This window comes from Haliotis rubra, unplaced genomic scaffold (assembly GCF_003918875.1).
Source record: "Haliotis rubra isolate DU_JTF1 unplaced genomic scaffold, ASM391887v1 Scf368, whole genome shotgun sequence".
Taxonomy (NCBI): domain Eukaryota; kingdom Metazoa; phylum Mollusca; class Gastropoda; order Lepetellida; family Haliotidae; genus Haliotis; species Haliotis rubra.
In genome coordinates, this window is record NW_025767044.1 from 295,670 (window position 1) to 322,105 (window position 26,436).

At 39.1% G+C, this 26,436-nt stretch overlaps 1 protein-coding gene across 1 annotated transcript in view; it reads right to left on the minus strand.

Annotated features, from left to right (window-relative positions):
• Nucleotides 1–224: 224 nt before the first annotated feature.
• The window catches only part of LOC124285749 (neuropeptides capa receptor-like), a 74,230-nt gene continuing 48,018 nt past the window's right edge, over nt 225–26,436 (minus strand). Inside the window, exons 2-4 of the mRNA XM_046722022.1 lie at nt 25,422–25,958; nt 17,366–17,497; nt 225–4,328 (exon numbers count right to left, since the gene is read on the minus strand). Of these exons, the coding sequence (XP_046577978.1) occupies nt 4,075–4,328; nt 17,366–17,497; nt 25,422–25,958 (923 nt within the window). The 3' untranslated portion in view covers nt 225–4,074. The remainder of the gene's footprint in view (nt 4,329–17,365; nt 17,498–25,421; nt 25,959–26,436) is intronic.

Consider the following 26,436-nt stretch of genomic DNA (forward strand, 5'->3'; position numbering starts at 1 on the left):
CATCATCACTGCACTGTAAAATAATAATCTTATTTGTTTCCCAAAGACCTGCTGTGACGAGGCGCTTTTATTTGTTTCTACAATAATGCAGATTTCCCAGTAGACTTTCTCAATGAAATACTCAAAGGCAATATGTGATAAAAGGCATCAAGCCAATTGCCCCGTGCAAACGTAGGAACATTTTAGACGTCTTTCCCCCCAAAAATACAACGCGAACAGTCACAAACACTGCTATCCACAAGCGTATTTAATCATATGAACTTAAAACAAGCACAAAAAGGCATGGCAAACATATTAATCAATATATACATCAATGTGCATCATAATAAAACCATTTACAAATTCGTTTTGAAGATACCAACTTCAAAGGTCAATCACATAACATGGACAATGGTTTCTTGTACTTCTTTACATTAAAGGCAACAAAAGAACTCTTAAACAGATAACTTGCTTCCCAAGAGAAGGCAATAAATGTATGTAACATAAGCATTTAATGAAATGTTAGTCAACTAATTCATATATAATCAAAGAGTTGAACAAGCTCCTTTGTGTACTGAAATAACTTCTTGAAGCATTCAAAGAAACTGTACGCTATGGTATACACCAAACCTGTTAGTTCCATCTCGACAGCATGGATCAAACAATGCACACATTATGTGCCATTCAATTCAAATACCATTATTTCCAAAATGCTCACAACGTAAAAAAAACAAACGCATGTCTGCATGTCTAATTAATCTATTTCGTTTGTGCTTAAGAAAGGCATGACGGAAATTGCTGCAAAATGTTCAAACATTACCAGACAAATATTTCCAATACAACATTAGTAAACCTGAGAAAGTTAAAAGTGAATGAAAAATGCTTCCATAATTACACGACTTCTGTGCTGATTCCGAGTAAAAAAATCCCTGTTTCTTATGCTTGCAAGATCAGACCAAATTCGGACCCAGCAGTCAAGCATTGGTGGTCAATGCAATGTCACAGATGGAGTAGAACACTGAACAACGGGGAGAGTTCTATGGATATACGACTTCTTTATTATTATGGTTGTACTAAACTGAAGGGTAAAAGAAAATTATACACCGACGTGTGATGATAAAAAATGAAACGAAAAGTAAAAAAATATATGGTTGTTTAATGGTGTTGCATTCTCACACTGGACACTGATTACAGCCTAGAAACGTTTAGAAAATGTTTGAAATTCTTAATAATATTCAACTTTCAAGAGTATACCTTCTTTTTTTAACCGTTTTTAAAGACTTGTTTGCTTGGTTCAGATTAACAAACATGTTGTCAAACAGATTTGAGAACGCCAGATGCAATAAAAAAATATTGCATTTAAAGAAAACCAACGGCAACGTTGTGAAACCGTCAGAAAATCTGTGCTTCATAAGTGTCAGTATTATATGAAGACTGTTTCAATATGCTGACACATGATTTATCATTTCTCAGAGTTAATTATTTGTGTCTTAAAGTTGGAGCCATGCTGCTACATAAAATACAACATAAATAAACATAATCCGAAATTGATCCTTCTATAGGCATGCGTAAACCGTTATTGTAATATATTTTGAAAATCGATATATAGATCTACGTTGTACTATGATGACACATGTCTATGAACAGCGGAAGTCCGTTAATCCCAACTGAACCGGTGAAATATGGATTGAGAACAAATGAATATATCTTGACAAAAAAAATTGATATGGACTTAGAGCTGTTATGTATATTGACATTATGCAAAAGCACCGTCGGGAATTTCGCAGATGCCCAGACCAATAATCTACATTGTCTAAATGTAAAGCTAGTGGATCGGTTGCGGATATTATCCTTCAACAGTTTGTTTTTGTTTTTGTGAAGGATAAAAAGAGTCTTCCATTATCTTTCTTTGTTTTTGTGAGATTATACTTTATGAATGTTGTTCTTCTGTGGTGTTTACACGAAAAACAAAGGCACGCACTGTTTGTAAAACCGGTGAAACGATGAACGTTACCTTTGAATCACATGACATGGCATGGCATTTACAAATTATAATAATCAGACGGTGGAACACTTTGTGATTATGTGTTTATTCATAAACGTAGGGGTGATCAGGCGAGACGTCAATTGAAAACATTTAAACTTGAATTAAGATTGCTTTCCACGTTCGTGATTATTAGCGTCTGCGGATGCTCAAACCAAGTGAGTGAATATTGCCAAACGCCGCTTTGAACAGCAATTCTGTTGTATCACGGCTTGTCAGCTTACTGTGAGAAGAAAGGTCTAAATTTTGCAGATCTGACACTTTACAACTTTGGTGATGGCCATGATCACGGGTATGGCGGAGGCAAACCAAGAATCATAATTACTCAGAACCGTGTTTTGAATCCGCGGTGGTATTTATTTTTCGAGACCACCGAAAACCAAGTGATACCCCCATGCAAATTCATAACAGCATGTGTCATCACCGTACAGTGTACAAACGCATGTACTGCAGGTCTGAGGTCAACGCCGTTACAAACACTGCAATGAAAAAACAATATCAATCGTACAAAAAGGATTATTTTCTAAATGAGAAGTAAAACCGGGTTTAAAACCGCTTTGAACATAATTTCTTTTATCAGCTTAATTGTGGTGGAGACAGTCCCGAAGTGATGTAGGTATAACAAATGAGAAGGGGCTTAGTAATGTCCTCATCGTGTTGTTAGAAACACAGTCAGGATGAACCGGGATTCGAACCCAGGATCATAGGATTCTGGTATGCCTAAGGGACGCAACTCTGGACAGCGAGGCCATGCCTCAGATTCATAGTACTTAAACACAAATAAGAACTTATAATTAGGGAACACTTCATGCCAGACTGACTTGTATAAGTAGGCTTAGTGACAACCCAGTATGTGTTAGTATTTAAAACATATCAAAATGTTAATATAGTTCAATACGCAACCATCTCTTCCAGACCACCATGTAATAAGTATTCTCTGTTGAAAACACAAACAACAACATACATTGACATCGATAGTCATTCTTTTTGTTTCATTATGGAGAAGATGAAATAATTACTTTAACAAACACACGAATCGACTGTTATCAACAGAAGAATTATTTCCGTGCTCGTATGTATAAGGTGTCAGGTGTCAAAACATTAATATTTCCGCATTTTTAAATACATGAACGACAAAATCTGATAAAAATAATAAGTTTTTAAAATATATATAGTTCCACATCAAGTATTCGAGGAGTTAACTAATTCCCCATACTTCAGAACTGTTAGGTTGTTCCATTTCATTTCCACATCCATCATGTTTAAAACATTGGTATTTCCAATTACTATCTTTTCAAAATGTTTTTATAGTTGCTGTCAGGGATGTCAGAAATCTCTGTGCACATGTTTCTCACCATAACGATCGTATGCAACTACCAGTGATGGCCTAGAAAATGTAGTAATCTTATTACATGATACCTGACAGTAATGAATTGTAAGCTGTCATAAAAATGTACTCTATAAATAACATTACATCAATCTAAATTATGACTGTTCGAAATTGTGAAGCAAAATGCCGCGCTTTGAGAAGAAAACGTCTCATGGGAGACACCATACCAACATATGTCGTTAATCTTCATATTTTAAAATAAAATTTACAAAACATATGGCACTTCAGTTAAACACATGTCATTTCAACACATGGAGAAATTAATTTAATGTCTTTAAGTTGACCACACTTCTCAAATCATTCAAATATGAAAATGACGGGCGAGAAACCGACAAGAACATTGAATGGAACACAAGGATACATTCGCAGTATCCAACTATGAAGAACAAATATAAGTGCATTAAAATACATAGCCTTCATACTACAAATTGGAAGGAACATTTACCAATATTTGATTTTCAACCATGTGGGACATACATGCTCTGCATTGTCAGAGAGCACGTTTGAACGTCGTTCATTGTCCACCACAATATTCCATAATGTATATACACAATGATTAATGTGATCTATGGTGGTGCATTTTAATGTACAATCACAAAGGTGTGTTACTGATTTGCAGTGTTCTGTGTACACGAAAAGAATGTGTGTGTATGTTGTGCTTCTACAGCGCAGAGTGAACAATTTCAGAATCTGAATTTAATATCCGTGACTTTTCTTTAGGTAACAGTTTATGGTTGGTGTAGATCGTAACAGACGTTCCACACGATCGAGATGACTTGTACACACTCATGTCGTTGGTGTACCCGGTTTTGGGCCAGCACTGACAGAGCGTCCTCTTGAATGCTGTTCTGTACTTCTTAGACAAGACATTGTACAGGATTGGATTCACCACGGAGCTGACGAAGTACAACAGCCCTGTCTGGAACAAGAAGCACAACAAACAGGCGTAACAATGTTGTTTCTATCTTTGTATAAAATTACATGTTGATGATTGAATACCTGTAAATGTACGCTCAGGAGCCTTGAAGGCATGAATCAAAAGTGTGGATTTGGATTTGACATCTTTGAAAATTTGATATATATATGGATGTGTGTTTCTATCTTTAAAAGATACACTTGGGGCGTTTGATGACTTGAATACCTGTAAATGTACTACAGTATGAATGAATCAAAAGTGTGTTACATCTTTTGAAAATTTGATATATATATTGGCTGTGAGTGTATGTATGTCAGCGAGATGCAATTGGATGTGGTCGTCTTTACATCGGCACGTTTGACCGTTTCTCCCAAAATGAACATATCATCTTGAACGTGTGCGTGTGCGTGTGTCCGTGCGTGCGTGCGCGCGCGCAAGATATGCTCCTCGGGACTTAATAATACGAATTTTGCCAAATTGAATGGCATTGATAATTCATGAACAGTTTATGTTCATGTTAAATTAGCCCTGTTTTTAACACATTCATTGACATTAAAGCATAGTCTGATTTCTTCACGCAGCGAGTTTTCACATTGTTATGATGCTTTCCACGATTTGCACTTTCCATACATTTCCTGCCATTATAATGCTGTGTATACAGGTCGGAGGGTTATGTCCATTAAACTATCTTGATCTTGAATAATATTTCATCGGAAATAACTTATTGTTGTCAAAAGAAGGGATAATGTAAGGACACATCTGTGTTACAGACGTGCTGCAAGACGTTTAGGCACATGGCATTGACTCTTACATTAGTATCAGCTGAGTAACAATGTCCTCGTGATAACAGTATTCTAAGTTATGAAACGGAAACTCACCTGAACTTTCAAAAATGCTTTGATTTATTTTTAAGTGCAACAGGTTTCTTATTAACACGGAACTTTCCAACCACGAACAGCCATATAACTTTTTATCATACTGGGACTTGGTTGCAGTTATAACAACCCGAAACCTATTTCACTCCTACATTCTACTCCTTGATTCGTCGTATTCATGGCTTTAAATGAGGTGATCCGCGTCTACGAACATGCATGGCTTCACTCTTACCTCCCACATTAACCTGGCACGTCCTGACAAACCTGAAATACTGTTCAAAGTTGCTTTAAATAAACTGCACTGAAATAAATTCAAAATGAAAAGAAAACCTACATTGAGATGTACGCTCCATGTGGTTATGTAACGCTTGTTAGTGAAATGTGATTAAACCATTGAACTCGCTTGGGCATTATGTCTTGTATTTTTCCGATTTCACAGATATTATCAAGAATTACTGAACCAACCTGACCTTTACACCGCGTTAGTTTTCTCTTGGACTAATTGAGGGCAAAATGCAACTCGTCTGAATTAGATTCACATTAGGGAAATTACATGTTGAAAAGAACCAGATTTTGATCAATGCTATTTCTTCTGAAGCATTGCATGATTCAATTAATTAAGATATAATCACTTGATGTCTCCGGTTGTTCTGTCCACGAAATGACGCGATGTGTCATTACGTGAGTGCCAAGTTTAATCGTTAAAAACGGTAGAAACAGCGTCGGGATACTGTAGCTAACCTGGATCAACAGTTTAATATGTCAACAAAGGGAGTCAATTTTACAAACGTTGTCGCCAGCATTGATATTGAGATATTTTCAGCGTAAATACACGTGGTGACTTAACAACAACACATGTATATGCTTGTGGGTTTTATATGGTATGATGTCATCAAAAGAGGCAAATTCATGTTTTAAAGTTTCTAGAGCAAAGTCCGGTACCAAATGAGCAATAGAACAAAAAGTAAAAACATAAAACTGTGAAACAACAACATGTGAAACAACAACTTATAGACATACCAAATATCTTTCCCATTACAGATAAATAGATTTTATAATGTGGCTGCTTCTAGATTGAGTGAGTGAGTGTGGTTGTTTTTACGCCGCTTTTAGCAATATTCCCGCAATATCACGACACCAGAAATGGGCTTCACACATTGTAACGATGTGGGGAATAGAATCCTGGCCTTCGGCGTGACGGGCGAACGCTTTAACCACTAGGCTACCCCACCGCCACGGCTGCTTCTAGAAGTGGATTGTCATCATAGATGGAAGACGCAGGACACGTGTCACCTTCATGTCGTGTCTAGGGCCCTCTTAGAAGACGTTTACGATTCACGATGGACGATGCAACTCGTCTATATCTGAATGTAAATGCTCTACAACCATGGGTAGTGCAATAATGTAATGATAATGTGGAATATTTATAACGCGCCTTTCCAGGCTTCATATCCTACTCAAAGCGCACAAATATAATCTGATTATTATTACCCCGGATAACCCAAGCTGCCTGTGAGGTTAACAGCAACTTATTCCACGGGGTACCCATTGCTGCTGGGTGAACATGGTCAAATTTGAACAAACTCACTTGCCTAAGGTGAGAACACATGTATCACATGTGTTTCGTTGTGGGGCAGGACTGAAGTCCTAGAAAACTCTCAGGAGTCAAGCTACCAAACACGGTCACCAATCCAAGAACTCTCCGCGACCATAGTTGTTTAAAATCGAACGATTTGTGACCTGAGCTGTATACAAAATATGATTTTGTCCTGAAGCATTGTAGTTGAAGCTCGTGGACGTCTTGCTCAGCTAAATCAGTCAAACCATATCGGACAAGAAGTCCAAATTTAAGAAAGGATAACAATTATGGATAACAACTTCTTTATTACAGTGAGACTTGCGTGATAACAGTGTTAGACCCTACACCGAAACGTCGCTCTCGCTGTAAGTAACGAATTGTTTATTCACGCATTGTTATCCTTCCTTACTGCTCCAACTTCTAAATGCCACTCCAAGAAGTCCAAAATGTAAACAGTTTCTGCACGACGCCAAGTAGGCTCACTACTTACGACAACGTCCACGTGGCTTTTCAAGTCAGGTGAGCTAAACAGATCTAAAATATATTTTGATAGAGCCCGCTAATCCCCAACATTACAGTGATAATCGTTCATTCTTACGGGGCAAAATTCAATATTGCGTTTCAATAAGTGGCTTTAACCGGGGAATATGGAATATTCATGCTGTTATGACGGTACTTGGGCACCATGTTAGAAATGGTCTCCAGCAACTCCTAGAAGATCTGGGCGCTGCTGATAACATCAACCCGGTTTCGTCTAGCCCAGACTAGGTTATCTATAGGTCGCTGTGACATAGAAGGAATAATATCCACAACAACGACATGTTGCTCCATGACGACCCTCCCTAGGTCCGTTAGAACGACGGGGTAGGGAACTTTTGGCTGACATCGATACATATACAGATTAAAATCACTTTAACATTATATGCATATGTTTAATAAATATAATTTAATAGTTATTGATATTTAGTTAGATACTTAACGTACACATTTTAGTTTTGTCTTTGACTTGAATCAGTGCTACTGATGACATGAGACAATGAGACATCCCTTCCTCCACCTGATACTGAGCAATGAAAATGTATGTCTATCATAACACATTTCCATCCGTCTTCACATAGCTGAATATTGTGAAAAGATACGATATGAATGATACAACTGGACATTGTTCCCCGAGGCAAATGAGAGAGGATTTGCATGATCCTATCTGGCTTAAATTATTTAAAACAAAACGTGAATTTAAACAAAGAGAAAGGGGCAGAGTAATTGAAACTATGGAAGTATCAGTATAGATCTAAATGATACTACCGGGCGATGACGATACAAATGGTTGTCAGTTGTTTTACGCCGCTTATAGCAATATTCCTGCGATTTCACGATGGGGAACACCAGAAATGGGCTTCACACATTGTACCCATGTGGGCAATCGAACCCGGGCCTTCGGCGTGGCGAGCGAACGCTGTAACCACTAGACCCACCCACCGCAAGTGCGTTGTAAGGAAAGGTCAATGGAAATTTGCCGTTAGCTCAAGGAACAACCAATGACCGTTTAAGTCGCAGTTTTTGTCTCAAGAAGATGAAGACAAGTTTAGCAAGTCTGCAGGTTTAATTCCCAGCTGAACCGTTAGAAGTGCTTCCGAGGGTCGCAAAGTGTCTGATATGACAAGAAAGCACAGTAGGTGCTCATGAAGGTAACAGAACCGACCAGAAGGGTTGAAATCACTATACAGTCTCAAGGAAGTGTCATTTGTTTATAAAAGAACTCTAAGAACTCCCTGGATAATGCAGTGTCTGAAATGTTCAGGCACTGCTCGACACAAGAACATTCATGCCAGACTCTTGACATCAAACGCCATGTTTGCATTCAGATGAACAGAGGGAAACCCTGGTTCTACTGACCAAATATTTGTTAACCACTTTTGAGACAGATAATGTTACAACTGTTTTGATCAGATGTATTTTTACACCAGGCCGACGTAACGTCTGAAGTCAGTCCAACGAAAATGAATGGTATCAAGTACTTAAATATATACTTTTGGAGTTAAAGCTAAATGCTGGTGATGGAGTATATTTATGTTAATATTCATGATGGTCGAATTGATGATAGGAAAACTGAAATGTCTTTAGAATGACTTAGAATTAAAATGAGTACGTTTATTTTCATTCTCAAATCTGATTGATAAAAAACAATTCGAATCTCTCGAGCATACAAACTGGCTCCATCCTCAGATAATGCACGATAATGGTTCCTCTGAACTCGCGACACAAGATCGTACAAAGGAAATTGATCTCGTTCCTTGTGGATTGGTCATAATTTCCAACTAACACATGCAGTATACCCTAATTCACACGATTTCAGTGATTGTCCACAAACATTTAACAATACAACGCTTGACCGATCTACTCAGCAAACATTGTATGAATAATTTTGTCAAATCCATTCTCAAATAGGTACAGAATATAAATATTCATCTGAATGAATTTGAACTTATAGGCCAAGTTTATTTACTCGAAGCCCTAGGGAAGCCCAGAGAAGTGCGTAGTTCTAAACAAACGGAGTGATAATTCAGTACTAGTACTGACATGAATACGTTTTAATTGTGCATTTCCAGCCGTATTCAACACTGTTCAGGATGAAGGCAAACCAGGTTCTGGATAGTCAACTTCTTTATTGCAATGAGTGCGACGTTTCCGTGTAGGAACTTACACCGTTATCAAGCAAGTTATCATAGGTACTAACACCGTTATCAAGCAAGTGATCATAGGTACTAACACCGTTATCAAGCAAGTGATCATAGGTACTAACACCGTTATCAAGCAAGTGATCATAGGTACTAACGCCGTTATCAAGCAAGTGATCATAGGTACTAACACCGTTATCAAGCAAGTGATCATAGGTACTAACACCGTTATCAAGCAAGTGATCATAGGTACTAACACCGTTATCAAGCAAGTGATCATAGGTACTAACACCGTTATCAAGCAAGTGATCATAGGTACTAACACCGTTATCAAGCAAGTGATCATAGGTACTAACACCGTTATCAAGCAAGTGATCATAGGTACTAACACCGTTATCAAGCAAGTGATCATAGGTACTAACACCGTTATCAAGCAAGTGATCATAGGTACTAACACCGTTATCAAGCAAGTGATCATAGGTACTAACACCGTTATCAAGCAAGTGATCATAGGTACTAACACCGTTATCAAGCAAGTGATCATAGGTACTAACACCGTTATCAAGCAAGTGATCATAGGTACTAACACCGTTATCAAGCAAGTGATCATAGGTACTAACACCGTTATCAAGCAAGTGATCATAGGTACTAACACCGTTATCAAGCAAGTGATCATAGGTACTAACACCGTTATCAAGCAAGTGATCATAGGTACTAACACCCGTTATCAAGCAAGTGATCATAGGTACTAACACCGTTATCAAGCAAGTGATCATAGGTACTAACACTGTTATCAAGCAAGTGATCATAGGTACTAACACCGTTATCAAGCAAGTGATCATAGGTACTAACACCGTTATCAAGCAAGTGATCATAGGTACTAACACCGTTATCAAGCAAGTGATCATAGGTACTAACACCGTTATCAAGCAAGTGATGACGGTGTTAGAACCTACACCGAAACGTCGCACTCACTGCAATAAAGAAGTTGACTATACATAGAACTTGGTTTTCCTACACCTATATAACTTCTAAAATGCCTCTCAAAGAAGTTGTTCAAGATGATATTTATGCCGTCTATACGGAATATTGTTGTTGTCTGTTGTTTAACGCCGCATTCGAAATATCCAGTTATATGATGGTAATCTGTTAAAAGTCGCGTCTGGATAAAGCAATCCAATGATTGACAGCATGAGCAGCGATCGCCGCAGTTGGGATACGATGACATGCTTCTACCAAGTCAGCGAGCCTGGCCACTCTATGCCATTAGTCGCCTCTTACGACAGGCATGGTTTGCTGAAGACCAATTCTAACCCGGATATTCACGGGTTAACGAAATGATGTTGGAGATTCAGATCTCAAAGTAATTGTTGGTTCTGATTTATGGATTTCGAGATTTTAACATAATCAAACATTCCATAAAATAAAACATGGTTAATGGTGTTCCAGCACTTTAGAATAACACAACCGCAAACATATTACTCTCATGAGTGTGTAAAAATACATAGAAACGCATGACAATAAAAGAGGATGGAATGTTTTTGTTTTGATTATTTTAAATTGGCTTAGTTAAACGAACATGGTATTGACATCACTAAATCAAGGCTTAATGGCCAAAGCTGCTCTTCAATCAAACACACAATTCCACCATCCTCGTGATTTTGTGCTGATCGATATTACTCTTAACTACCTTTAATGCAGCGTGAAAGCCGCAAGCCAATGATTACCCTAAAAGATTATTTCCATGCAAATATGCACCAATTCCTTTGTGATATTTGTCAAAGATTGCGCGATCCTTAAATCATCGATGCTCTTTTGATGTGGCACTAATCTAAATGAACTGCTATCTATGGCGCTTCCCCATTCCAAACCCCATTTACACATACACCAGCTGAAGGGATTGGGGAAAAGCAAATTTATATTTTATTGACTAATGGGTAAAAAATTAAAATGAAATGCAATAATGTGTAAAACATCTAAAGGACGTTTTGATATCACCTTTGGGGATATTTATGAGAAATGTTTCAAATGATCCAGTTCAATTTGTGTGTTTCTGCGGCTAAGGGGATGAGTTAAGGTCAATATTTCCATTACTTTGTCCTTTTTCATTTCATCAATTACATTTCACATTTTAGGTTTATATTTTCATCAATACATACTCCTGATCGGAAGCAATAAAACTGGAATCTATTTCGTACTTGATATATTCGTACAATGTTTTACACTGTATATATGAGTTTCGTTTTCTATTTCAACGAATAATACCTTTCTGATTGTAATTGATTTGAGTTTGTAAATGGTATTTATTATGTAATACATATTATGCAATGTATGCCAGCTTCAAGTTTCGCTTTATTGTGAGGTGGGTGAAATGGAGTTTAACGTCGTTCTGTGGAATATTTCGCTCTTATTACCCACGTGGTCAACGTATGGGTAGTTGCATATTAATCTCGTACGTCACACGAGTGTCGTATCGCGTTTACCTGTGTCGTAACGACTTGACCTGAAATTCTAACGATTTGATTGGATAACCGATGACCTCTCAATTAGGTCACATTCTGACGTAACTATTTTTTCATTCATAACAAACACGTGAATTCACTCATTCTACAACTTAAATGCATTGTGGGAATGTAAACATTGCGAACGTTGCCGTGTCGCTGTTTAATTGTGAGTCGAACTGAGACATTATATCCGTCGAAAAACATAAACGCAATGTTTCCACCAGTGATGTTAGCCGAATGAAGCAACTGGAAACCAAGAAACGAGGTGCAACGGAGTAGTTTACTGTAGGAGGCTGTACGAGGCGATGACAACTGACATGCATCGTGACGTCGGTTACCATGGCAGTGACGTCATTAGTGTGACGTCATGCAAATATTGTACTACAGTACAAAACTCTTCCGCAACCTCTTTATGAAACCGGTTTCGGTTTGAAACCAAAACATAACAAAAATACGCTATTTCGTCAATTTAAATGCATGTAAGACGTGGGTAATAATAAAATACCACACTCGGTCTCATTACATACGAATTATACGAAACTCGTGACCTTCCTATGTTATCTGACCTCGCTTTCGCTCGGTCAGATACCATAGGAAGGACACTCGTTTCGTATAATTCGTATGTAATGAGACCGAGTGTAGTATTCTCTATATATGACGACGTGCATGCGTGTGTATGTGTACTAGCGCAGACTTAAGCTGGTTTTATAGTGCTAGTTCACTGAGATACCTTACCGCATTTAAGCATGAATACCCCACTCAGACACAATAAACTGACACAATATACAACCAGTCCTCGTTGCTCCCATTAAAGTCGAGCGCCAGGCAGGGACCAACAAGTACCATATTTAAACATCTTTAGGTATGACGCGGCCGGGGATCGAACCCGCGACCTTCCCCTCTTCGGGGGGAACGCTCTAACCACTACACCAAGGAGGCGGTCCACTTTCTTGTACAAGATGATGATCACACTTTGTGACAATCTTTATCATGACTTGACGTGTGAGGGTTGTACTGCATTACTTCCATTTTGACAATGTTAAAACAAAGCTACGCCGGAGGAAACTAGAATAAATCAGGGCGAAGGTTTTGCTCTTACCTACTCGCTGGCTCTTGTACAAGAAGAACCGCCTCCGTGGTGTAGTCGTTAGAGCGTCCGCCCGGAGAGCGGAAGGTCGCGGGTTCGATCCCCGGCCGCGTCATACCAAAAGACGTTAAAATATGGTACTTGTTGCTCTCTGCCTGGCACTCGGTATTAATGGGTACAACAAGGACTAGTCGGCTCGGAGTCAGTATATTGTGTCTGAGTGGGGTATTCATGCTTCACTGCGGCATGGTATCTCAGTGAACTAGCACTATAAAAACAGCTTCTGTCTGGGCTAGTACAAACAGCCACACATACACGTACATGCACGTTATCATATGAACGAGTAAGTACGACGTTAAACCCCATTTCACCTCATCTCACTTTGTACATGAAGACAAATGATCAAATAACATTGCACATGGTGTTTCCTGTCTGAGTAAGAAAGTCATGCTATTGACACCTTCACACGAAGAATAATGTCAAACAATAGATCCCACCAAACTCGCTCTTAACTCAAACCGCAAATCTCGTATTATGGGAAGATGTGTCTTGATTAACATGGAGGCTCCCCGTGACGAACTGTACCCGCATATTGTCTGTCTGATGATTCCTTAGTGAAACATGTCAAGGCACATAATCATGAGAACTGATAGTTTTCTAAAACGAGCCCAAGATTTTAAGGCATACTCCCAGTCGCTGTTAACTTTGTTGATCGTTCTGTCCTTCTGGGCCGTAGAGAAATAAACCAACCAAAGTGTCATATCAAATCGGCTTTTCAAGAAAAGCTCTATTTACAACCACAGCATAGAAATTATACACAGTGTGATGTCGACTAGCTTTAAAGGTGAAACATAAGGCTTTCTGTTTGCTTAACAACGTATGGCATGGATCTACAACTTCTTTAATATTTACAACTTGACGTTTCTGGGCTACTTCTTGTCACTTCATCAGGTTTCTGTATCTCGAAGCATTGTTGTGTAATGTTGCATGATAATATGAAATGAAAAGTTTGATTTATTGTTGATGAGTCATTGTATCTTAAGCGCCATGGTGGCGAGGCTCGATCGTCTTCGCCATACTTGTGGTCCATCCACAGAATGACCCAGGATATGTAGAGAGGGTTAAAGACAAATGGCATGAAGTGTTTGGAATAGGCCCACATGCAGCCTCAGACGAATCCAAGCCAAATATACATCCATGCCATCATACATATTATTTAATTCACTGTCCCTTTCAACACTTATGTGTTTGGCAAGATAAGTAAAACATGGCTAATTTTCGGACCTCGACTTGCAAAATGTCACGCCGGCATAGAAAAGTAGAAGGTGCCCAACTCCCCACTGTTCTTGGTGCTTTAATTCTGGTACCTTCTGTTGACTAACATTGGAGGTTTACTCGCGTTAGCTGCCAGTAACACAGACCTGACTTTCTGCGTAATAAAAGGTGCTGACAGTCTTCACATTCTCCGGAAACTCCTTGTTAGTACCGTAACGGCTAGGCTGGTCTGCGTGTATAGAAGGCAAGGGTCCTTCGCTGATAATGAGCCAAACCAGCTCGACTGTGCCAGGATCAGCTAAGCAAATAATACATACAGCTTTGTGCACAGATGTCGGTCTCCAAGGACTTCAAATCAAGTTTGATAGAGGCCCATTATCACCTCTAGTTCATCAGAAACTACAACAAGACAGTGTTCTTCAACGTTTGAGCTTACCAAGTCAGCCTTACACTGGAAAGGTCTAATCTCACATCAGATGACAAAGATGATGCTTTCAGTAAGGTTTTGGTCAAACATACACGCGAATTCATGGAATCTTAAACGACAAAGTCAGTATCTCAGTATATAAGAAAAGATTGTGTAGTTTTTATATTACCTCATTTGGGGCCTCGGAAATCACCTTGTTACGATAAACCAAGGTCCCATGATTGAATCTCACTTTGTAACTAAGCTGTTAAACTTTCCTAACTGTCTGTTCCTTACTGCATTATATCTACCTATTGAAGTCCTTTAGTTCTATCTTAGTTAAAGAAAATAATTATTGACTATTTCATTAGTTTGGAAAATATAGCTTTATGACGGAATTTTCATGGTACTAGAGTATTCGTAACAAAGTCTTCAGTACTAATTTAATTTTGTCACTTCTGGTTCCGGAAAATACGGACTGACTAGATTGAAACTAAAACACAAAGCGTAATTGCCCTGCTTCACTTTTTAACTTTGTATTACTTCCTATTTTGATTATGTTACTTGCACAATCAAAATATATGTTGCCGTGCCGAACACATTGCATACTGAAAGGATTCTAACTGCAGCTCAAATTACATTTCTGGTATCTGTTGTCAAGGCAGTTAATAGGGGGATTGCTAATAGTTTATTGACGGTTCGTCTGTTCGATGAAATCTGAGTCAATAAAATCAATTGAAGAGACGGTTCACTGCCATCACATCAACAGAGGAACTGTTGTAAAGTGAAACAGAAGCCTTTGTAGGTTTTTATTAGAAGCTATTGCACGGCCACTACCATGGATCAGCATCTAATGATGAATATTGTTTTGTGCCGTGTTTATGCATGTATGCATTCAGTATGTCTCCAATTCAACATTACCGCCAAACGACGAGGCATTTGTTCAAACAACTATTTACACGAAACGTTCAATATCTAACGTCAATGTACCTTGCCAATTCGCATGGTTTTCAATGATGGAATTGAACATTAACTCATTTGCAATGGATAAAGGTTAGAAACTAGCTAGTCGGGTACGTTCACAAGAAGTCAGCAAATCACCCAATTTGGTTGGTTGGTTAGTTTGTTGTTTAACGCCGCACTCAGCAATATTTCAGCTGTATGTCGGCGGTCTGTAAATAATCGAGTCTGGACAAGTGATCAACAACATGAGCATCGATCAACGCAATTGGGATGCGGTGACCAAACCAAATCAGCAAACCTGACCACCCGATCCCGTTAGTCCCGTTTAATGACAGTTTGTTAAACAACTTTTTTAATTTTAGGACATAAATTCTGCAAAAGAGCTCATAGAGTTGGTCTGATGTTTTGATTATGATCAGTGTTTCATTGAGTATTTTATGTTTATTAGTTTTCGAGTTAGATTGCAATTCATCGGTCCGCTTTTGAGCCAAACGGACTATAAACTGTTAAAATGAGCAGCGACGACTGCTTAAAAAAGGTACCAGACAACATTAACACTTGAAGGCTTTCTGCAAACATACGGAAGAATGACACTAAATGATCAGAACATGAAATATTTCATCTCAAACGTTAGCTGAGTCATTTGAGGAAAATTAAAAGCCAAAACAGAATGTATTGAGTGTATCAAATGTCATTGCATCTTCTACAATAATGGTCATGAATAGTGTTTCCAATATGGCTGCCTTGGGTGCCATATTGAAAATCTTATCCGAACATCTTGAAGTAATTTGTGTATCAACATTGGCGGTATCAAGCCTGAGAAGTTTGATCTTGATTGGTGCCTTCTATTCTAATTAAGACAAGACGACTGATAACAGACTGCGGACAAGCATATCATGACAAAAGGACACGTAACATGGAGGTATTATATATTTCGCAATACACGCACTTGCTGGTAAGAAATGTCGCATTGTTTTAATTAGTGGAAACAATCACCGTTACTATATTTGTGTATCCTCATCCTTAACATTACATGGCTGAACATATCACATGATATCTTTCGTAATTGAATTCTTAAAATACACAAGCATGAATATGAAATAGGGAATATTATGAGAAGGGATTGAATATCATAAATAGATTTGCAAGTAGTTCTTCTGCTACTGCTACTACTTCCGAAGATCCGGGTTTGAATTGGTCTTCAGCTACCCATGCTTGTCGTAAGAGGCGACTAACGGGATTGGGTGGTCAGGCTCGCCGACTTCAAGATCAAGGTGGTTTGGTTGGTAAACACGTCATCGCATCCCAATTGTGTAGATCGACGATCATGCTTTGGATCACTGGATTGTCAGGTCCAGATTCAATTATTTACAGACCGCTGCCATATAGCTGTAATATTGCTGAGTGCGGCGTTAAACAACAAACAAGCCATCCAAACCATTCCGAAATATCCGGGTTATAGTTGAACTTCAGCGCATCATCACTGACGCTGACACATGCCATTGTGTCCCAAATGCGTACATCGACGTTCATGATATGGATGCATAGATTGTCCGATCCAAACTCGATTATATAATGACCGTTATCACATACCTGTATTTTTGCTTTATGATGCGTTAAACAACAGCTCAATAAATCTACAATTTATAATAATCTTTAGTATATTTACCTGAAATATAGAAAATATAGGTCTGCAACCTCAGCAGCTCGTCTGTCCATCGCTCCTGTGGTATGTAGATTGTCATCAGACGTTGTGTATGAAAGGGAGCCCAGCAGACGAAGAACGCTATCACAACAGCAACTGTAACGACAATACGGAGAGTGGAGACAACAGGCCTGAAGGTTGAACATAACATAACATAGATATAAGTCTATGTTAAAGCATGGGAGTTACGATCACCACAACGCTAAGATCCCAATGTCCAAGAATATTCTATAATCGATGTGCATACAATGTATCCACATAATATAAACAAACGGAGAAGTGTCTTTTCAACCACTACACAATCCCGTCGCTCTAGATAATATAATATAATGTACATATCTATTGCTCAACAGATGGTCAACCACGCCGTCTGATTTTGCTAGAATATTAAAAACAACCGGCATACATATTGACTGCTGTATCATCCGTACCGTACAGCACACTGATTACAGAATACATTGTATATGCTTAGTAAACGACATGTCAGCGCACATAAAGAAGAACTGAAGGCCCACTTTGAATAACCCGCCCCTATTCAATTATTAACGTGGTGGGGCGGTGGGGTAGCCAGAGGGTTCGATTCCCCTCATGGCTGCTATGTGTGAAGCCAATGTCTGGTGTCCCCCGCCGTGATGTTGCACATTGTGAGTAACCTTATGCCGGATCTGAACATTATTTCAGTTATATAACGTCAGCATGAAGCATTGATGCAGGTATCAGACTTCGGCTACGTTGGTGGAAGCGACGAGCGGGGGCTATGGTACTGACAAACCTACACACATAATCAGCGCGGATCGAAGACTCGAAGAAACCACCATTGGTTTCTGAGAATCCCGTCTCACTAGACTAGTTTGCTATAGATGATGCACATAACACCCACTCGCCCACCCTCGCCTGATGACGTTGTAGACGACAACGCGGCATCGTCGATAAAGCTATATTTCTACTTTACATCTGAAATAAGAGGCATTTAAATAATAAATAATTCTTCCTGGAAACGAAAACAATTTGACCTTTAAGGAACATCATTTCAAAGCTTGGAGGAGTATTCGTGAAGGATGAACAACAAACGACAGGGCGCCAACGTTTTGTAAATATCTCATTAGGCTTGGAATAATTCTAAAAGGTTATCCCGTGAAAAAAGGATTTTCAAAGGCAGTTCCGGTTACCTTTAAGATCATATATGATTATCTTTCTCTCAAAGCGTGGATCGCTAGACACAAAATCGACAACAAAGTTCAAAACAACATAAATATCGTGACTTGTTCTTGTTTTTACCCCCATATCACTTATATACTGTGACAGGCTTTGTAATTGGTATTGCCCAGGAACATACACTCACAGGAGTGGGATTTCAAACAAGTTATCAAATGCCAACTACGCCAATTTGAAAAAAACCCCTCAAATAACAGTTTTCGTCCCCCACGCTCTTGTTTACATAGCTAGCGCTTGCGTCCGATTTTTGGTAAGAGGCAGGAGTGAGCAGGGAAGGAGTGATGAGGGCCTTTATAGAAAAGTGAATGCAAATGTTGGTTGATTGGTTTGTTGTTTAACGGCGCACTCAGTACATTTCCAGCTATATGGCGGTGGTCTGTAAATAATCGAGTCTGGATAATCCAGTCGGGATAATCAACAGCATGAGCATCGATCTACGCAATTGGAATACGATGACATGTGTCAACCAAGTCAGCGAGCCTGACCACCCGATCCCGTCAGTCGCCTCTTACGACAAGCATGGGTTGCTGAAGACAAATTCTGACCCGGATCTTCTCGGGTCGATTTGAGGTTGAATTGAAACAGTACGGTCATTATTTAGTGGTGATAACTCAGAACATTTCTGAAGATAAAGAAACGAGTGAGTGAGCATGGTTTTACGCCGCTTTTAGCAATATTCCATCAATAGCACAGCGGGGGACACCAGAAATGAGCTTCACGCATTCTACCCATGTGGGGAATCGAACCCGGATCTTCGGCGTGACGAGCGAACGCCTTAACCACTAGACTACTCTGGCACTGCCTGTGCATACATATATCTAATATTCTGGTAGTAGTTAAACCAATTTAACTACTTTGAAAGGTTATACAAACAGGGCATCTACTACTTTCTACCTCTACATGACACAGTTAGCTTCAAGATGTTAATCAACAGCAAAAATGAGTGCTTTTGCTCTTGGGTCATAGCCTTTGATGCCGTAGATCTCACGGAGAAGGATTGGTTGTACCTGTGTATCAAATAACATAACACAGTTGGGGCTTGCTCAGTCTTAAAGAAGGTTGTCATAACAAACATGAAAGCTTTCAACGCCTTGACTGGTGAATGAAACGCAGATGTGTGGGGGTAAGGTCTCACTTTGGGTCAGGCCCAATTTCAAGTATAATCACTTATACAACTTAAGAAATACATATTATTACATATTGTAACATCAATCAAAAGTTTCCACAAATGTAATCAATTTCTGAAGACAATTCATGCAAAATATTTTCTTGCAATTTTGGTTTCAGGTGCTGATCGGAAGCATGTATTACGACAATCTAATTATAGTTATTACTATTCATCTGTTTTTCACCAATCTGGCGCTTTGTATCAAAAAGAATATCAAATTATTTAATTTTCTGATGAGCCAAACATTCAACTTTGACGCCATTGACAACGTTACTTGTTCAATTGGTGCCCAACAGTGTTCATTGCAACAGAAAGTACAGTCAAATCCCGAGGAGTCGAATCGCTGGGGACCAAGCAATACATTCGACTTATCGATGTATTCGAGACATAGGTATGTCTATGAGGGTAGAAAAAAAGATGATCCAGTCCTAATTCCTCCACCTAAGCATTTGTTTACCTAATGATTTCCCTATCACTAATAGGGGCACCTTATCAGTTCCAGTCTGATTAGCACAGACAGTGATTTCCGTAAAATCACTAATCTGCCTTTTGAACTCACCCGTCAATGTCGGAAAGGTGTGAGCCGCGCTGGTTTGTTAATTGGATCAGTTTGCTACACCAATCAACTTCTCATTGACTGACTTCGGCTTATGTATACAAGATTGCTGTTGTTTGAATCTCATGGGACCAAATTTCCTTCTCGAGTCATCGTGTGTATTTATGAGACGAATTCGTGTAACCGGTATTCAAATGATGACAACTATAACAGGGAATGGTTGGGGACCGACAGGTACTTCGAGTTATGCATAATATTCTGAGACACCGGCATTCGACTCATCGGGATTTGCACACACACACACACACACACACACACACACACACACACACACACACACAAACGGACACACACAAACACCTTAATAACCTCTCATTTCATCTTCCACATTAACAAACAGGAACTAAAGTCAGCAACTCTTGTTGGAATTATGGGAGTGGCATACATTCGTAATGATATATAACAATAAACGACTACCAATTCATAATATACAACTCAGAAATGTCGCTTTGGCATTGGATCTGACTGCGTCCATTTAAAAGTTTTGGCACATAATTGACAAGTAAAAGGACGGATGAAAAACGCGTTATTTTAACATTCAAGGTTCAAAGACTTCATACTACATTGAGCCACCACAATGTGGAATTTATTTGTTGAGAATGTAGCGGTCAGTTAAACGCGTTGCTCATCATCTACACAGTCAACACAGACTAAGCCTCTTTGAATAATGGAAAGCTTTCGCTAACGCCCAGACTGCCATTCTAAGAAGTGATCCAGCTATAGGGTGGCCATAACTCCCATACCTTAGCCTACATGACATGAGGCAGTAATATCGCAAAGATAGTATAACCGTACCCGGTTGGACGGAGATCTTTCTACTTGTGAGCCAGGTGAGCTAAATGGTAAGTTTTGTTGCAATGATGAAAGTTAACAACAAATATTAGGTTTTCGAGCATAAGAAAACAAAGAGTGGAATAAGACAGGGATATTTCTTCTTGTCTGGCTTTTGGGCCAGGTGAGCTAAATGGTAAGTTTTGTTGCAATGATGAAAGTTAAACAACAAATATTAGGTTTTCGAGCATAAGAAAACAAAGAGCTGATGAAAAATCAAGTCGTGGGAACTCCGGCGCGTTGAACTACACTTATGAACCAGCGAGCATTATTGCGCATTGGAAATCGACTGAATTACTCTTCAGCATATAGGATCTCCACAGCACTCCGGCTGAAGAAAATTATCTCCCAACATAAGCATTGACATGTATTAGACCTTCTCATCGAAAACATAGCAGTTTGTGACGAATTGGGGCTGTCTTTATCCGCCAAGAGTAGTTTTTTAGACGCTATGTCGGGGTCGAGTGATTTATACACGAATTTCCTTTTAGTATTGCTCAGTTAATCCAGATCTTGGACTCAGAAGAACGGGAACATGTACACTCTCCACAACCAAAGGGCACTTAGGAGACAATATGAGATCAAGTCTTAGGGTCAAACCCCATCCCATTTGCATTGAATCAACATTTGACTATGTTTTGTTTGAGATCTCTGTCATGATGAGAAAGATTTATTAGACGTTCAGAACTAAACTCATCTATGTTGGCCGTATGAAATATATTGTTAATATTCACATTCTGAGTGCAGTTTACAAAATTGCTTTTCAGTGTATGTTTTAATGTCCCTTGAAGCAACATGCTGTAAAATATATTTTTAAAATGGTGAAAAATGCCGGTATTAATATTTTCTTACGTCCCATAGCATAAATCACACACTCGTTGAACCAGTATAAAAATATTTCAAAGAACGATATGCATCGAAGTGAAAAAGTAATAAATATAACATCAGTTTCAAACGAACGAACTCTCTTTTCTCAAATGTACCCGACATTATGGCAATGCCATCGCCTATCGGCAGATTGATTTGAGAAAAATTCATCCCTTTTCCTTAAAATGCAATTATATAGTACTGTAGAAACGAAGCAATCTCTTAAATCGTAAAACTAGCAAAGGCCCACAAGAACGAGACTAATATAATATGGACAATTTGCTATATCGCCAGTCTGGCGACAACAGAATTTCTTTTGTGATTGTCTGGTTCGGCTCATGTTAACATAGCACGCGAACGTTCTCCTTCTATTCCTCAGAGCTTATCAGTGCCATGTAATCTAAAGGATACCGTCTAACACTGTCATTTTCAGTTTTCCGTGTCGTTTGACATTACATCATATCAGTACTACGATCAGTTTTATTCCATAATAATTATTACAGAGTTGATAAAAGGATAGGAAACAATATGTAGGATGAGATATCCCAAGACAGGCAAGAAGGGAGATTCATAAAAATGGAACCAGTGATATTTAGAAATATACCACAATGGATATTAAAGGTTAGGACATGTTTTGAAACAGGCAGCAGGTAGCATTTAGATCATACTGAAGAATTAAATCACAATGCGTTATAATTTATTCGGAAATATGCAATGCCAAAATATAGGTATCGGATTACATATGAATACACAACGCTATTTAATGTAACATATATTACATACATTAAATTTAAAAGAGAGTCAAACAATAACTGACGATCGAAAGGACGTGCACACATGAAAACAAGATTTAGCAAAATTGCGAACGTTTTCAAAAGGTTACTTGGCTAAAAAATCACTAAACACTGTAAGCCCAAACGTAGTGGTACACCACCCGTGTATCACATGCATCACTACTGAAAAACAATATTAGGCCACTGGACATTTATAAAGTGTCTGTATCCACGAACGTGTGCATGTTCAAAGCGGTAAGACATTTTTACCCAGGATAAGGCACTAAAAGATTAACAATCATATGACTTATCCCATCGGGTACCCATTCACTGCTCGGTGAACAGAGGCGATTTCGAACAGACTCACATGCCTAGGGTGAGAAGACATGTGTCACGTGTGGTTCGTTGTGGGCCATGACTGAAGTCTCCGTTACAAACGTTTCTTAACTTCAATTGATTTGTCACCTGGGTTCTATGCACAGGACCACACATCACCATCAGACATACTCATCCCTGCCCAGCAGTAGGTAAATGTCATTATCATGCAGATTCAGTATCCTTTCACACACATCACAACACCCGACACCAAATACAACCTGACTCCAGTGTCCATTCTGATTGAGATAACCTCGTCAACTGACAGGTAAAATAAATACGTGCAAGTGAAGACCGAAATGTGCTTGGTATCATGTCAGTTCCTCTATCTCGTCTAATACATTTGGAGCAATAGGGACATTTTTTTCCTGATGAGGATGCTGACGACATCCTGATAGTTACGGTGCCTGGGAAACCCTCATCCCTCGGCCTTTATTGGTAATGTGACAATATCCGGTTTTGAAATCGTGTCTGTTTCAATGTCCTAACATGGTTAATCCTCTCTGGTAATGATAGATGGTGGTAATAAACCCCTTCAGTGATGGTGTTATAGTCAATAAAGGTGGCAATGTTGGCGTGCAGCTGTTTTCAAATGACCCCATATTGTGTATGTAGTTTCTTATAATTTAGTGGGAAAGTATTTATAATGGATTAAACTGCCGGGCAATAAAGGTATAAAATTGGATTTGACCGAAAAATTACAAACGTTTTTAAAGGATACCGTCTAACAGTTTCACTTTCAGTTTTCCGTGTCATTTGACATTACATCATATCAGTACTACGATCAGTGTAATCCCATAATAATTATTATTATGATCAAAGGATAGGAAACAATATGTAAGATGAGATATCCCAAGATAGACAAGAAGTGAGATTCATAAAAATGGAACCAGGGATATTTAGAAATATACCACAATGGTTAATAAAGGTAAGGAAATGAACATGTTTTGAAACAGGTAGCAAGTAGCATTTAGATCATACTTAAGAACTAACTCATAGCTGAAAACTGTCGCCGAAACGCAAAGGTAAGGTAGAAAACAAAACCACTATGCCCGGAAAAGGGTGAAGATTTATGGATATAATCTTTTGTTATATGAAGGATAGGACATTTAGAAGAATATAGTTACTCCTTCATGAAGTTGACGTCCATCAATGTTCACCCTTTATGTGTATCACTTCTAAATATAGCACGTTCGTGCAAACGAATACTGATCCTTGACTCGCCCCAGAAACAATATCCGTTTGGTGCAAAGGAAAAACTAGCTGTGAAAATTATATGGAGGGAGCACTGGAACTCAGTGATGACACCGGGTGTTGTTAAAAGTGGTAAGCATGTCCTGCCCTACCGGTAGCACCTGTTATTCACAAACTTTGCCTAAAATCTCTCCACTCGAAGACTTCATAATACCCGAATCAAATACATCGAATAACTAATTTCTTGCGGTATTTTTTCACCCCCATCCGGGTGTAGATTTTCTTTTGCCAGGAAGTTAAAAATGATTATGACATGCAGGTGTGGAGAGGAAAACACAATGACCTCAGTTAGGACCCAGTTGGATAATGACCTCATTTTGTACCGTATTGCGTTTCAAAGACTCTATTTCTCAACACGCACCCATATATGCTGTGGGTCTGTCGTTTACACAATAAATAATTATGTTGCATCGCTGTGCACCAGCACAGAGCAATTTGGAACGATCATTGCATTTAATTGAAGACATCTGAGTGTATTCTGGGTACCTATTGGTCATTTTGAGTACATCCATCAAATAGTTTACATTTTTTCAATGTTGCACGTATACATCCATGAAAACGAGGCATCAAAAGCTATTTTTATGATTTGCGGTATTTTTGTGGCATCAACGCTTATGAGGTATTATTATACTTTTTAATTGCTTACCAGGTAATACCTTAACCTCGTGGTAATGTCGGTGCCTACGCATTTGTACATTTAAAAGACACTGTATGCAACACTTTGAGTTTTCAGGGTCATTAAAGGTGTTGGAATCCCAGATGATCTTTGATTGTTTTGAGATCTTAACCTCTGAGCCGCACCCCTCACACCACCAAGCGGGAGAGCAATGATATAAAGGAAAGACTTTCAAAGACGCGTTAAACACAACTCACTCACTCTGGGTATTGCTCGGCATGACTTTGCATATTGTAAACACTCACCAAGCATTTTGAGCACGGCCTTTCGGGCCTTGGATGCTGCCTCTGCCGCTGTCTTGTTCTTTTTCTCATCAACAGCCATCTGCGACTTCCACAACCGAACTCCAATCAACACGTACATTATAGTTATCACCACCATTGGAATGACAAAGAAGGCAAACGTAGAGAACTGGAACATGTACTTCATCCGCTCTCTGAAGTCCACGGGTATATTACACAACAACGAGTCTTCCAGGTTTTCTCCTGTTTCGGGGTGTTGGACACCGTAGAAGGTCCTGGCGTGGATTGGATAGGGCAAAGCGCAGCCACAAGCAACTGTCCAGATGAGAAGGATGATCCTCACCGCCCGCGACAAGGACGACCAGGAGTGGGCTTTGAGAGGGTGACAGATGGCAACGTATCTCTCGATGGTGAAGGCGGTGATGGTTAAAACTGAAGCATAGGCCGTCATCTCGGAGACGAATGACTTGATGATGCAGAAGCCAAGCCCAAACCTCCAAGGGTATGCTTCCCATATGGTTGATACATCTGGTGGTAGAGCTGGAAAAATAAATTGGTATATTAACAATCGTTCTGTTGTTGGTTGCTTGAAGATACAGCAATGTTCTAGTCGCATAACAGCTACCTGTAAATCCGGTTCAGACAAAAAGCCACAGAGAATAGGAACGTTCCGCCGAGGGATGTTCTGGTTGCTTTTACTTACACTTTCAATTGCTCAAGGACACGTGAGACAGCAGTAAGAACAGTGAATGGGGATGAGTCAGTTCCCAATCCCCACTAAATACACAACAACTAAAATATGATGTCTAGCATTATTAGAATAAAAGGAAAAAATTAAACCAATGATAACATTTCACCAAAGTATACTTTCTACACATCCACCGAAAGTGTGAAAGCTAACACCAATTACACGTTCTCCCCGATACTGGAAATTAATCCTAATTACTAATTCCTTTACTGGAGTTCTAGGGACGTCTTAGTCCCTCATCGATAATATTTTAAGTAACGATCTTAAGCT